The following is a 14,587-nucleotide window of genomic DNA, read 5'->3' as shown; positions in this document are numbered from 1 at the left end:
TGTGTGGACTTAATAGAAAGGCACTCGGAGAGCAGAGAGAAAACCCTTTTATAATGAGGGGGAAAAATAGTGGTGATGTTTGAAAGCTTCATAGGTGTTAATAAAAGATACTGCTTTTTCAGCTACGCTGAATGATAAATACAATGGGCTTCTACAAGAATTTGTCTGTAGGACACAAATTATTGCAGCATGACTTTGATGTACCCAGGATGCTCCTTTTAAGGCCTGGAGCAAGGTGACCTTTTAAATGAGGTGACTGTGGGCTGAGTATTCCAGTTGATATAGTGGTGCTGGGCCCCATTCTGACCTTGCAGTGTATTTATAGTCTTTAATTCTGCTGATGGCGTGGGCTTTTTCTTGGAGAAGCTAGTTCTCAATGGATTGCTGTTGCATTAGACCACCAAAGGCGATAGAGCTATTTCTGTTCTGTGTTGATGTAGCTGATATTGGGGTGAGCTTCGACAGTTGCTGCAGGATGCCCGTGCTTGATGTTGATGGGGCAGCAGATGGGTAGAGGTGGGTATACACGGCCTTGGCTGGGTGAGGGGCTGTGCGCGCAGTAGGGAAGCGCGTGCTTTGCTTTGCGTGCTTGTCCAGACTTACTGTCGTGCAGATACTGAAGTGCACCAGGAACTTGGCCCATAGCATTGTCCGTTTCTGTACCCTCTAATACATTTTCTCCAGACTGCTAAAGCTGATGACATCTAGCACTGAACACGGTTAAATATGTTTGACATTGAACAGAAAAGCTTCCCTGTGGCTGTTCTGAAATATTTTTGCCAATGTCTTTTTCTTGCTTTTTTTTTTTTCTTTTTGTACAGAGGCTTAACTCCTTGCTCCTCAACCTCAGATTCTGGCAGTTCACAAATCTCGTACTAGTGGGTTCCTGTGTTCACCTGGAGGGCAAAAGTTTGACTGTGTGAAATTCAACAAGCATCAGGTGTGTGAAATATTCCCTTGAGAAAATGCTTTAGAGACAGGTTAGAGCTGCTGTATGCTTTTCCTGCATCTCTGTAGGGAGAAGTGAAATGCAGGGGTTCAGCATCCCAGGGAGTTGCACTGGTAGTCGAGGTGGGATGTCAGGCTGGGCAGAACCAGAACTGAGACTGAATTGTTTCATGGTATTGGTACAAAGGCTTTTTGTGTTCCGAATTTCCCAGCAGCTGTAAGGCAGCTGTGTTATGCAGACAGGGAAGGAAGGCTGCCTGCATTAATATCCCAGGGCACGTCAGCTGTGCTGTGGCTCCAGTTTCACTGTTGTTGAAGACCTTTTTGTGCATGGGAGCGGGGCTGCTGGACATCCTTAGAGCAGGACCCTTTTCTGAGCCAAGTCCTACAGCTCCAGCAGGTATTGGACTCCACTCCTCCGTTCTTTAGGCTGCCTTGATGCTGTCCTGGCAACACTGCCCTCGGGGATGGTGTATTTTGTAGTGGCACTGCCCTGCCTGATTGCCTTGACCATGTCTCTGTCTGGCAGGGATGGCTCTGAGGTTACAGCAGGTGCATCTGGCTGGACTAAGGTCAAGCTGCAGCATCTTGCTGCAGCCTTTTCTGGTCATCCCTCCTTCATTCCACAGACACGGACAGAGTCCTCAGCTGCAGAGGGGAAGGACGCCTGCTGTCCCAGGGGCTGGGTGTCAGTGTGTGGAGCCAGAGTGGGTTTCAGCTGTCCAGGGATTAGCAGCAAGGAGCCACGTGCAACGTAGATACTGACGCAAACCTGCTTGCATGAGGGTGTTTCAGTCTCTCCTCCCCTGGCACAGGCCAGCAGCCTCCCAAAGAGATGACCTGGGACCCACACGTAGTTCTCTTCTGAGATCACCTACTATGCTGTTACAGAGCTTGTCCCTGGCCTCAGCAAGCGATGCATTTGAAATGGCCAGCCAGTGATTCAGAGAACACATTTTGCTTTTTAAAAGCATTTGCTCCTAACCATGTTCCTGTGCTTATCTAATTAATTATCCGCCTGGGAGCTTTACTGTGTTTGTCTCAGCAACGTGTTACAAGGGTAACATGCAAAAACATTCCTGTATGAGTGGTAGCCATGCTGAGGACTGGTTTATAGATGGAAGATGGAAAGGTAGGCTGTCACCCTGCACAGGAATAAACTTAGATTATTTTTACATTTTTTTTTACTGTTTGAAGATGTGGGAAAGTGAGATTTGATAACCTGAGTTGTACCAAGCTCCAGCATGGAAGAGGAAAACACCATTCTCTTTTAGGACCATGAGACTTCTATGCTGCTATCAGATGAGGGCGTTCCCACACATCTGGGGAGGGTGGTCTCTCTTCTGGTGTGCTGGACCAAACACTCTTGTGGTTTTTTATCTTTCCTCCAAATGTGGTTAAGAGTCAGGCCTTTCCCTGAACCATTGCATCTTGTTCTCCAAGCAGTGAAATGGGCTTTGGCAGCATTTACTGTTTCTGGGGGCACAGTGAGAATAAATCTTTATTTGCAAGGAAGCACTTGGCCCGGCAATTTAAAACACGTGCTGAAGATGTCTTACAGGTGTAATTGTGTGTGCTCCCTTCCCAGTGCAGTTGTTGCCTTGACACAGTGCACAGATACTTAACAAATGGGCAGCCCTCTGTGGAACGATTCCCCATCAGCTTTAAAACCCACTTCTCAGGGAACTATTTTCATCATGTGGTGCTCGGGATTTATTGCAACGGCCGGTACGGCTCACTGGGCATGAGCAGACGATCAGATCTGATGGACAAACCTCTAACTTACCGAACTCTAAGCGACCTCATCTTTGAATTTGAAGACTCCTATAAAAAGTACTTGCATTCAGTCAAAAAAGTAAAAATTGGATTATACGTCCCGCATGAGCCGCACAGCTTTCAGCCCATTGAGTGGAAACAGCTGGTCCTCAATGTATCCAAAATGACGCGCACAGAAGTCAGAAAGGAGCTGGAAAAGTTTGCCAGGGATATGAGAATGAAGGTAGGTCTGCACGGCTCGGCGCTAGGCTCGGAGGTTGGTGTGCCTAGTCCCATACTGCAGAGACTGGTCTTCCTCCATGTCAGCAGACTGACCCCAGCCTGAGATTAAGGTGGTATCAGGTGGGCTGGGGGTGTGCTTACATCTGTCTCTGTGGTTCTCCCACTGGGTTTGATGTGTTTTCAAGCATTTACAGCTATTTTTCAGTTCAAAGATCTCCCCTTCAGCCTGAGAAACACTTGCATCCACACTCATCCCTGGTCACATTGGCAAGTTTGCTTTACTCACCGAACCCAGAAGAATGTGGGTGGGAAGAACCAGTGTGCCTGGGGCTGAAGCTGGTGGGGTGGGTGGCCAGGTCACAGATAGGAACTTCTGCTCTTTGTGCCTGAGCTGCAAGGGGTGCTGTGGGACAGCTGTGTCAGTGGTTGCTTGGCATGCCAGTGGGCTTGCCCTGTGCCAGCTGATGCCCAGCACCCTCGGCTAAATGACAAAGTAGGTTATATAGGAAGGGTGAGGTAAGTGAGTCTCTGACCAGTCAGTGCTTTCCCTCTGGCTGGATGGACTGAAAAGCCTGGAGAGAAATGACAGGGAGATAGGGTAGGCTGCCAGGTGGCTGGAGGCTTTGGCTGCCCTTGGATGAGGTGTTCCTGACCGTGCCTCCAGCAGTGACATCAGTGAGGAGCTGGTTGTGGTCATGGTGGAAGGGGATTTGGTGCCTTTCCAGCCTGTTGCTGGCAGCAGGAGCAGAGCAGGTGTGTTGCTAAGTATGGGGCTGGCTTTTATGGAAAGGCATGCAGCTTCGTGTCCAAGTTATTCTGTGTTCTTGTCCCCTCCCCTGCTGAGGAATGGCTCCTATGTAGCAGCTCCGTGCCTTTTTGGCTGAGGCACCTGCCCCATTGCCCTGACCTCGAGCTGAGTGTCACCAGTGGCATCACAGCCCCTGCGTCCTGCTGCCACCTGTCCTGCCCTGCCAAGGAGTTTTGCAGGCCAAGTTGTACCATACTGTCCTCTCAAGCACATGTGCTTCATTACAGATGTAATGAAGCTTTCTCCCTCATCTTCTCTATTCATGTGCTTTTAAAACCATCTAGAGAGTAGAAAGCTGAAGCAGGCTGTACTTGAAGAAGTCCATGTGGGTTATGGGTGGATGACTTACTGAACTCGGTACTTGTTTTTGGTTGAGGGACCAGCTTTGTGTGTGTGATGAGCTGTGACATAGAATCCAGTCCTTTTAAGTACCTCAAGGCCAGGACCATGGCCATGAACTCTTGAAGGCTGAAGGCCTTACATCTCACTCTTCCCTTGATTTAATTTGGAATTGGAACCACTTTATTCAGAGGGCTCACATTGTGAGGGGCATAACTTGGGAGGATCAAGTCTTAAAAACAGCCCAAAGTGTGAATGTCGTGCTGACGGACTTCTGAGGTTGGAGGGCCTGGGGAATGCAAGCAAATTGGAGAGCCTACTACTGAAAAGCCCCACTGTCACAAGGAGTTCAGCTGCCAGCCTGGGAGATGATTGCCTCTGTTTGTGGAGAAGAAAGTGGGAAAGGGTGATTTGGCTGTGTGTGTTTCCTTCAGCTGAGGCTCAAAGCAGTTTTTTCTTATGCCTTGCTGCTGCCAGCTCTGAAGAATGCTGTGGATATGATGTTTTTTTCAGTATTTAGCTGGGAACTGAATTGGTGACACCAACTCATTTTTGCAGAGGAGCCCTGACCAGTTATCACATGATGACAGCTTTGGTTTCCTTTTAACCTGGGCAGGGTTTGAATAAGCCCCAAAGGACTGAAAGCTCTTTGTGCGCCTTCCCTGCTTCTGTATGAGGCCCTTTATTTTTATTTTTTATTTTCAGTGAATGATTGCCTTTATTGAACACCGTTTTCTTCCCTCCCCCTTCTCTCACAGATTCTGAAACCCTCAAGTGCCCATTCTCCAATAAAAGAGAGATCACGGGGTAAGTCGTTGTCCCCTCGACGGAGGCAAGCCAGCCCTCAGAGACGGGCATGCAGAAGAGACAAATCGTGAGTATTCCTGCTGCCATCACTGATGGGTCAGAACTTGAGGCCCATGACATATTTTGCTTTAAAAAACTTGATGTTAACCTTGGTTAAAATTAGTCAGTGCGTTACGTTGTCCGAATCAGGTCTAAGTTTTAATGGCCTTAAATTGGAGGGGGAGGATTTAGACTGGACATTAGGAAGAAAATCTTGGTGATAAGGGTGGTGAGGTGCTGGCATAGGTTACCCAGGGAAGTTGTGGATGCTCCCTCCTTGGAAGGCCAGGTTGGATGGGGCCTGGGGCAACCTGGTCTAGTGGGAGGTGTCCCTGCCCATGGCAGGGGAGTTGGAACTGGATGATCTTTAAGATCCCTTCCAACCCAAACCATGAATGAATAAATTTAGGAATGGTTGGACTCGATGATCCGGTGGGTCTCTTCCAACCTGGTTATTCTATGATTCTATGCTATGATTCTATGATTATATGTGCATGCTGGCTTGTATAGGAATATTGCACCAGGCTTCTTGTTTGCCTGAGAGGCTGCTGGTATTGCTGCTGTCCTGGCATTGCCATGCTTAACTGCTGCCCTTGCGGTGTCCTTGGAGGCCCCTTTGCTTTGCTCAGTTCTACAAGGTGTCAGATGACTGTGGAAGTGTGGATTTTGCCTTTTCTTTTTTTTATTCTTCATACAATCCACTCTCTGGAGAAATGAACCCAGCCTGGCATGCAGGGAACTTGTAGAGGAGGGAAAGTAGTGTGATCACATTTTAAGGGCGTTCAGACATAGGTATTAAAAACAGGAGGATACATCTGCTAGAAGTGGTGGGGTGTCCTGCTGTCATGGCCACTGAGACAGAAATTGGATTCTCCATGATGAGCCCTCATATAAAGCTGTTCTGATGATGTGGTTTTTGCTGAGGACTGTCTGACTTCTGGGATGGTGAAAAAGCCAACCTTTTCTCTTCTTGCAAAGCAGAAACATCACTTGCATTGTATTCATTGACTTTAATTGGCTTAAAAAAATCAGACCACTTCCCTCATGTGTGCGAGGAAGGATGGGCTAACTGCACGCAAGTCTCTAAATGGATAAAACAGAGCATCCAGATCACAGGCCTTTTACAGCCACTGGCAATTCAGGCTCCCATATCTTAGATGTAGAAGAGTCAAGTTTTAGCTGTACTGCTTCGTGCCAGGAAGCTGACAACAGTGAAAGCCTATACGTAACCCAGATTAGTCACATATTTATGATCATCGCTTTTTAAATAGGCTCCCAGACTACTGTCTCAGCACTTATTTATTTATTTTAAAGCAACTAACAAAGACATTAGACTAACCTTCTAAAGATAACTTCAAGATACTTTAGCAGCAGGTGATTTCACAGCAGGCTTTTATTTTTACATGTGAATTCACACTTGGTCCACGATGCTTTATTACTGGGAGCTCCTTGTTTAGTGCATGGGTAATTATAGTTGTAATGGGCTGGGCGACTCCAGGCTTCTTCACCTCCTAGATTATCTTTGAAGGTTGGTTTCATTTTCGGGTTTCTGATAGTGCTTTTGCCGTTGCTGGAGTGGACCACATATGACTGGAGAGACAAGTGAGTCTCACTGGGCTTGGAGGCTTGCCAGCTGACTGGTTTCCTGAGGGAGCTGTTGAGCACGTGCCTGCTCTGCAATGGCTGGTTCCTCCTTGGCAGCTTTGCTTTTCCAGAACAGACAGATCTTAATCTCTGCTTTAGTGGAAGGTGTTGAAGCATCTCGGAGTGGGTGGGAGCTCTTGCAGCACATGCTTTTTGTTGCATGACCACCCTGTGGGTCCTGCAAAGGCCTCTCTTGCAAGCCTTGCCAGTACGCTTGGAAGGAAAAGGGGTGAAATTGCTTTTGGCAGGTCCAGGGCCCTTGAGCAGACCCAGGAGGCTGCTCTCTGTTAGAAAAGTGATGCCGGGGGGCAGAACTGGCCTCCTCATGTTAAAATTATGCTTGTGTGCAGTGGCGCTAGAGGCTCCAAGGCTGACTGTGCCTCTTCACAGTATCACTAGGGAAAGAACCACTGGATCATTGAGTCCAACCATTCCCATCAATCCCAAAACCATGCCCCTCAGCACCTCATCCACCCGTCTTTTAAACACCTCCAGGGAAGGTGAATCAACCACCTCCCTGGGCAGCCTGTTCCAGTGCCCAGTGACCAGTTTTCCACCCAGGAGAGTGTGTGTCTGTCCAGGCCAGAGGCTGACAGTTTCCGAAGCAGAATGCTGTGAGAAACTGTGTCAAAGGCTTTACTGAAGTCCAAGAAGACCACATCCACAGCCTTTCCCTCATCCAGTAAGCAGGTCACTTTGTCACAGAAGGCAATCAGGTTAGTTTGGCCTCAGTGGGAGTGATGTTGCAGAGCAGTGTGCTGCTGGAGGGAGTTGCCTTCTGGTGATAAAACCCTTTCATTTATAAAATCAAGATCTGCTGGTTTCTGCAACAGGAGATCTCTGAGATCTGAAGAGGGGAATGGTATCTGCTCATCAGGGATGACCTGAGTGGCATATACCAGCATGTACAGCATTTGATGTGGGGCAAGAAATACAAGAGGGGAAATGGGTATTTTCTTCTGTATGTTGATGGATCTCAGAGAACCTAGTTGCCATGAGAGGCCTTTGTGTTATGCTTAGAAGAGGAAAGACTTTGAGTCTTGCTATGCTTTAGGCTGAAATCCTAGCTAAGGAATGGCGATGCTTATCAACACTGTTTTGTTTCTTTGTGGATCTCTTACTCACATGCTGTAATTACAGCTTTTTAGAGCTTGCAGGGGAGAGGGAGAGAAGTATTTTGCTCTACTGTGAGCTGGCAGGGGCTGAATAACGCGTTTGTTTGAGAGGCCTCACCTGCTGATGACAAGCTGTTATTACACCCTGGGTTTTGTCAACAACAAAATTTTATGGGCCTGCTGGGAGAAATCCCCCAGTGAAAAAATATGTGAACTGGAATGTCTTTGGATTGTTTCTGAAGGACAAAGGCTGAGCAGCGCTTAAGGACAGAAGTGGATTTTAAAGCCTCAATCCTTTAACTTCTCATCCTGGTTTTGTACTGGTTTGTTAGGTAAATGCCAATGGTGGCTGCTAGCAAGCCTGTGGTAATGTTTTAGCTGGGAAATACAGCCACAAGGCAGACAGGGTACGTTGCAGGATATTGGCGGTAATACAGTAAGTCATACGTCCCTGTCTGGGAGACCGGTGTGGGTAGTCAAACTGCAGCTCTTTCACTGAGCTATGTAATAGTCCTTGTGCTCTTAGCCCGCAGCTGCTGTGATCCAGCTCAGGGCAGCCAGTGGACAGGAGCAATAAAGAGGATGTAGGGTGATGTGAATCTGTCTGGTAACTCTGTGTCTGCTTGTCCATCTCTGATGTTTCCAACCAGGAGGGTAAATTACAAGCCAACGTGCTAGAACACAGTGCTTTATCCTCTTTGGGAGTGTTGATAGGAGTTTGGAAGGGAGGGTCATGCAGCAGCCTGAAGCAATCTCTGCTCCGAAATGTCAGTTCACCGGATCCATTTCCTTTTAATTTCATACCGAGGCTTAACACATGTGTGCTTTGTGAGTGTCATAGCAACGCTGGCCTTGGGTGCTTCTGGCCTAATTTGCCAGTTGAAAGGGAAATTCTGTTTGTCCTTGTATGAGGATGTACAAAGGAGCAGGTTTATGTTATATTAAGATGTACAAAACCAGACAGCTCCAACACAGCAGCTGCGCAGAACTTATTCACATGTTCATCGTCATGGCACTTTGGACAGGAGGTGTAATCTGATGGGGCAGTGCAGCAGAGGTCCCGGGCTTCAGAAGGGATGTTTGGTATCAGGTCATTTGCCAGTTAAGGAGCAGAGAAGCCATGGTGCCTCTGCTCCAACAAATCCTTGCCTTTTCCTAAAACCTTGAAGAGAAACCTTATGGAAGACAGCCTGTTTGTAGCTACAAGGTAGAGAATTGTCATGGAGTGGAAATGGGTGTGCAGTGACTCCCATCTCTTGGATAATCAGAGAAGGTAGAACCGTCCACGTGTGCTTTAATTCAACCCATACTCTGGCTTTAATTAAAGGGAGGAGGGTGAGGAAGGTGTAGGGAGAGAAAAGGATCCCTGAATCGAGGGAGGGAGGAAGAAAGGACGCTCAGGAACATACATTGCATTTCTTGCTGGTCTCAACTCCTACACAAGCTCTGAGGGATGCAGCTTGTAATGTGTTTTCGGGCTAGACAAATCTCATCTGCTCTGAAAGAATAAAGTAGAAAAGTCCAAACTATCTTAGAATGACTTTTTCTATGCGATCCCTGCCTGCAAGTGAGAGAGACCAGGAAAGGCTCCCTGCACTTCAATGAAGTACTTACAGCTGAGACAAACACAAGGCAGGGTGCAGGGCAGTACTGCAAGAGGGTGATGGGGTTATTAATATAGGTGCTTGGATAAGTGGCAAAACTAGGCTTCACTTAATCATAGAATCATAGAATCACTAGGTTGGAAAAGACCCACCGGATCATCAAGTCCAACCATTCCTATCAATCACTAAGCTATTGCCCTCAGCACCTCATCCACCTCCAGGGAAGGTAGCTCAACCACCTCCCTGGACAGCCTGTTCCAGTGCCCAATGACCCTTTCTGTGAAATTTTTTTTCCTAATGTTCAGCCTGAACCTCCCCTGGCGGAGCTTGAGGCCATTCCCTCTCGTCCTGTCCCCTGTCACTTGGGAGAAGAGACCAGCTCCCTCCTCTCGTCAACTGCCTTTTACGTAGTTGTAGAGAGCAATGAGGTCACTCCTCAGCCTCCTCTTCTCCAGGCTAAACAACCCCAGCTCTCTCAGCCGCTCCTCATAAGGCCTGTTCTTCGGCCCCTTCACCAGCTTCATTGCTCTTCTCTGGACTCGCTCCAGAGCCTCAACATCCTTCCTGTGGTGAGGGGCCCAGAACTGAACACAATATTTGAGGTACAGTCTCACCAGTGCCGAGTACAGGGCTGTGGCGGTACAGCCTTTAGAGTGGTGTGTGCACCTAGCGGTGTGCCAGAGGCAGGGCAAGGGTTTCCCTGGCCTGCCCGCCTCCCTGCTGTGCTGCTGCCTCTCCGTGCTGGCTGCCCAGAGCAGCTTTGGCAGAAACAGGCAGGCAGCGTGCAACAAGGAGGTGAAGTGTCAGCCTTGTGTGTGCAAACTCAGGGGTCACGGCTGCTGCCCAGTGAACAAAGAGTAAGCACAGGAGCTAGAAACCAGGCCTGAGGAGCAATAGGAAAGCACTGGAGTCATTGCCAACTTGGCATTGTACTGTTTGGACTTTAACTGAGCCTTTGCAGTGAAGCGGATGCGCTGTGGAGTCTACTAGGAGAAATGTGTATTTTAGCCTTTTTCTTTAGAAAAGCAAACAAATGGCTTAATGTGGAAAACAGCTAAAAGCCTGAAATAAGAGCTCAGATTAGACGCTGACATAGACTCTAAGTCACCAGGATTGTTTCAGTTTGACAATTTTGTTGCTGGAGCTTTTGCAATTGCTTGCTAAATAGGGAGATTGATTGCTCAGTTTCAAGTCTTCATTTGGTTCAGGTTGTTGGTACACTTAAATGACCCAACAGCAGACATGGATGCACGATTCCTCAGTGGATGGCTAGACTGGATTGGAATGCATGAGGCCTGGAGACTGAAGGGAGTTCATCTCGTGTTTTCTATTTCGTGGGTGTTAGCCCCTCACGCAGAGCTAGCCAGGAGGAGAGGTCAGGTTCAGAGAGACAACATGCTGTGGGCATGCGAGAGGCTTTGCGCATTTGCTCTCAGCAGTTTCCACTTTATTCTAAGAGCCAGAGCCCTGCTCTGGGGTAGGTCAGGGCGGGGTGTGTCTAGTCTTAGCTACTCCTTTAGGCCCTCTCTCAAGTCAGGGGGAGAGGAGTGCTCTCAGACTCAGATCACTGCCCCCAGGATGCAATGACTTCTTCTTCACTGGTGGCTTCAGAGGCAACTCACAAGGGTAGCTTCATCGCACTAGTTCACGTGACAAACGCGGCTTCGGCTTACAGTAAGAAAATTTGATCTGCTGGTGAGCAGCGCCCTCTTCTCTCCTTTTTCGACAGGCCTGCAGTGGTGGACAAGAAAGGAGACCTGACTACGCTCAACGAGGTGGGTTACCAGCTCCGCATCTAACAAAGCCATATGCTGGACAGAAGGCTTCCCTGGTGCTTCCCACTGCACTTTACCCGCACTCCATTGGAAGGAAAAAGGAATGGGACTACTTAACTTGCGAACTCCTACAATAAAAGATTTACCTAGAAAAAAGAAGGGAGAATTTTTTTTTCTGGTGGCAGTGTTTATTTTCTTTAAATTCATAGAAAAGGCGTAAGTAACAAGAACCTGAAAATCTGTTTGTCAGGATATAAGACTTCTTTCCCTCCATAAAGCAGGTGACTCCAGTGGTATGAGAGTTTCTTCAAATATAATTTCCCTGTACAAGTATTAATTGAATTTGGGCATTGTGCTGGGTAGTGACATTGGGATAACTGAGAAATCATATTCTTAGTGTTAAGATGTGCTGAGGTGCAGGGCAGTTAAAAAAAAAATCATATTCAGTATTAATTCAGCAATAAAAACAAGCAGTGCAGAAGTGGTGTGAGTTTTTAAAGTATCAATATTACCTCACTAAACTTAACAGATATGCAAAACTTTCAGTATTATTGTTTTGTAACAGATTTGTAATGTTTCCCAGCATTTCTGGTAGTATTAAACCAGCACTGGATGTTTTACTGCCACCTGTATTATTGTTTTGTGCATGATGCTGAAAGATGTTAAGTAACTGTAATACACAAGTGTATTCTTAAACACTGACATCTTATTAGGCAAAATATGAGGTTTGGGTTTTTTAAATGATAATAATTGATGAATAATGAATTTTTAAGCTTTCAGGATTTTTTTATACTTTGTCACAAGCTTTTAGTCTTTCTGGACTACACTGCTAAAGCACAAACTGTAGAGATTGCTGTTTTGTAGAGACAAGTGTTCACCTATTGCTCAGTTTGTTTCTTGTATATACTCTGGGAATAAGGGAAAAAAAGTCAGAATTGTTAACCTGAGTCTATATGCTTTTCTTTCACCATTTGTGTGTAACTTTGAACCTTGTCTTTGAAAGGCTGAGCAGTCTCCCATGGTGATACCTTGACATCTTATATTAAGATCAGGCATGGCAGGCTGAAGTTAACCTTCTGCCATGCTGCTGTAGGGAGTTTTTCTTATATGCATTGTAGCAATGACAGTTTAGTCAGATCTGAATAAGGAAGCTTGTGTTGGAAAAACTTCAGCAATAAATGAAACTATGTGTCTGAAATAGCTGAAAATCAAGCTCATCTAATTCTTCCCTACTCAGTCCTTTTGTTCTAAGACTTAGCTAAGGACCTTTGATGAACTGCAGTGTTCTTGAGTGATGCAGTAAGACTTTCATTGGGGTCCACCATTTGCATTTTTTGAAGTTCTCTAGAAGCATTCGAGTGCTCGCATTGCTGAATATTTCATTAGGTGCCTAATAAAAAACAGATTATTGTACAAGTCCAGCCTCTACACTTAGTGCTGTGCTTATAGATGATACTGCCGTGGGCCTTGTGTGTACCTCCCCTCCTGAGCAATTACTTTTTTTGGGAACTCCCTGAGGACAAGTCATTGTAACACAGTGACAATGATGCTTACTCAAATGGAACAGTTTAAGCTCCTGGAACAACACTTGCATCAGGCAGCAACTGAATGGATACAGAAGGAGATGATTGCTTGTACACAGACTTCTGCTCAAAAAAGTCAATGAATCTCACCCACCTAGGACAGGAAGACAGCACTGAGACCCAGCAGCCTTCTACAAACAGTGAAAGACTTTCTACAAATTAGATTTCAGAAGGTCTAGAAAGAAGACTTTTCAAATGTATTTTGCTTCTTTATACAAGATTACCATATCAGCCACAGGGAAGACTTTCCCTTACCTACCCATCCCATCCCTCTCTTGGTAAACTTTTCCACTCCTGTGTTCACAACAGGAATTGTTTTGATTCATAAGTGAAACTGGAGAGAGGGAAATACTCTTTCGGTAGAAATTTTTGTGTAATTTGACATCACCTGCAGAGTTTGTTTTAAACTTTGTGCTGCTCAGTGTCTTGTGACCTGTACCATTTTTTATGTATTCCTTAACTTTCTCCTGGATAAAATGTGAAACACTTACTTTGATCAGCTGTATCTTATAGCACAAGGTTACCTGATATGTTGCAAGGCTTTTTTTCAATGAAACCATGGTTTACTTCAGCTCAAGTAATGGTGGGTGGTATATAGTTTTTACCACTGTCTAGCACAATTTATTTTCTCTTAACCTCCAAGTTTCAGTGTAACTTGTTAATATGGTAAAGGTATGGGACAAACTGCTTTTCATTCTTGTTTTGAAGTTCAATTGAAATATTCTCTTGAAACTTGCTTATGATGGCATTTGTCTTAAGTGTGGTTCTAGTAACTGTTCTAACTTACTGCAAAGTGGTCAAATAGTGTAGAAAACATGCATGACTTTTTTTAAGCACTTGTATGTTTATGCACAGCATGAAATTTCAATAAAATATCATGGTACTTTTTTTTACTGACTTAAGGTGTGGTCTTTGTCCTGTCCAGGTTTCTATTTCAAATTGTTTTTAGAATTAAGATGGGAACAAACTAAAGCATTTCTTTTAAGATTGTTGAGTACCTACCTCAGTTATTATTCTACAAAGAAAAACACTGAAGCCCTACAGCTACTCATTAATGGGTTACACAAGAAAAGGCTGAAACTACTCTCTAAACCCTAAAAATGCATTGTTATGGAACAATAAACACCCCTGAAGTAGCAGCACTGATAACTGCATCATGTCAAGCAGCTGTTGCTTTTTAATTTCAGTAGTACCTTGGTCCTTTCCCCATGTTATTGCCATCAAAATAGGGGAAAACACTTCTGAGTTTCCCCTTTTATTAGAGGAAAGCAAATTATTATAGTCCTTTAATAATAAGGACTAATAATAAGGACTGAGGAATAATTTAATAATAAAACACTGTGAAGCAGAAGAAATATCTTATTGCCTTAATGGTTTCAGGTAGGTACCAGGCAAGGGAGGTATGGTTTTCAGAAGGCCATCTTTACTGCCTTGAGGAATTTGGCCAGCAATACCTAGTATCTGAATGCAAGCCAAATATAGAAACTATTCATCAGCAAGTCCAAAGCATTTGCTTGTAAATTAGCATAAAACTTCATGTTCAAACCAGCAATGTAAATAACTAGGTGCTTGGCCTGGCCTAAACAAGTGCTGCTCTGTGTAAGAGAAGGGAACTGATGTGACATCTCTGCTTTGGAGGAGATGGGGTTTCAGACAAGCCTCAAAAGTGATGCTCAAGTTAAGCCTTATTCTAAATAGCAGAACTTCTCTACCACAAAGTAATCGCAGTTGTAACACTGCAGTCAGGAAAAGGAAACGTGGATGAAAATTCCAAAAATTAGGTCGGAAAAGAACAAGATAAACACAGCAGAATGTGGTTTGATGCAGGTTTTCTAGCACTACACTGAAAGACAATTCTCCCAGGTGTTACTTTTACTTACATATCCATAACGTAGTTTGACAAAGTTACAAGACTTGTTTTCAGTCT

The 14,587-nt window shown here is 45.5% G+C and overlaps 1 protein-coding gene across 1 annotated transcript in view; it reads left to right on the top strand.

Moving 5' to 3' along the window:
* VASH2 (vasohibin 2) overlaps positions 1-13,545 on the top strand; it is a 37,837-nt gene extending 24,292 nt beyond the window's left edge. The window contains exons 5-7 of the mRNA XM_069852817.1: positions 2,566-2,947; positions 4,852-4,967; positions 11,032-13,545. Coding sequence (XP_069708918.1) covers positions 2,566-2,947; positions 4,852-4,967; positions 11,032-11,101 — 568 coding nt within the window. The 3' untranslated portion in view covers positions 11,102-13,545. The remainder of the gene's footprint in view (positions 1-2,565; positions 2,948-4,851; positions 4,968-11,031) is intronic.
* The last annotated feature ends 1,042 nt before the right edge of the window (positions 13,546-14,587 follow it).

The sequence above is a fragment of the Phaenicophaeus curvirostris genome, chromosome 2 (assembly GCF_032191515.1).
Source record: "Phaenicophaeus curvirostris isolate KB17595 chromosome 2, BPBGC_Pcur_1.0, whole genome shotgun sequence".
NCBI lineage: Eukaryota > Metazoa > Chordata > Aves > Cuculiformes > Cuculidae > Phaenicophaeus > Phaenicophaeus curvirostris.
This window is presented reverse-complemented; position numbering and strand designations above follow the sequence as displayed.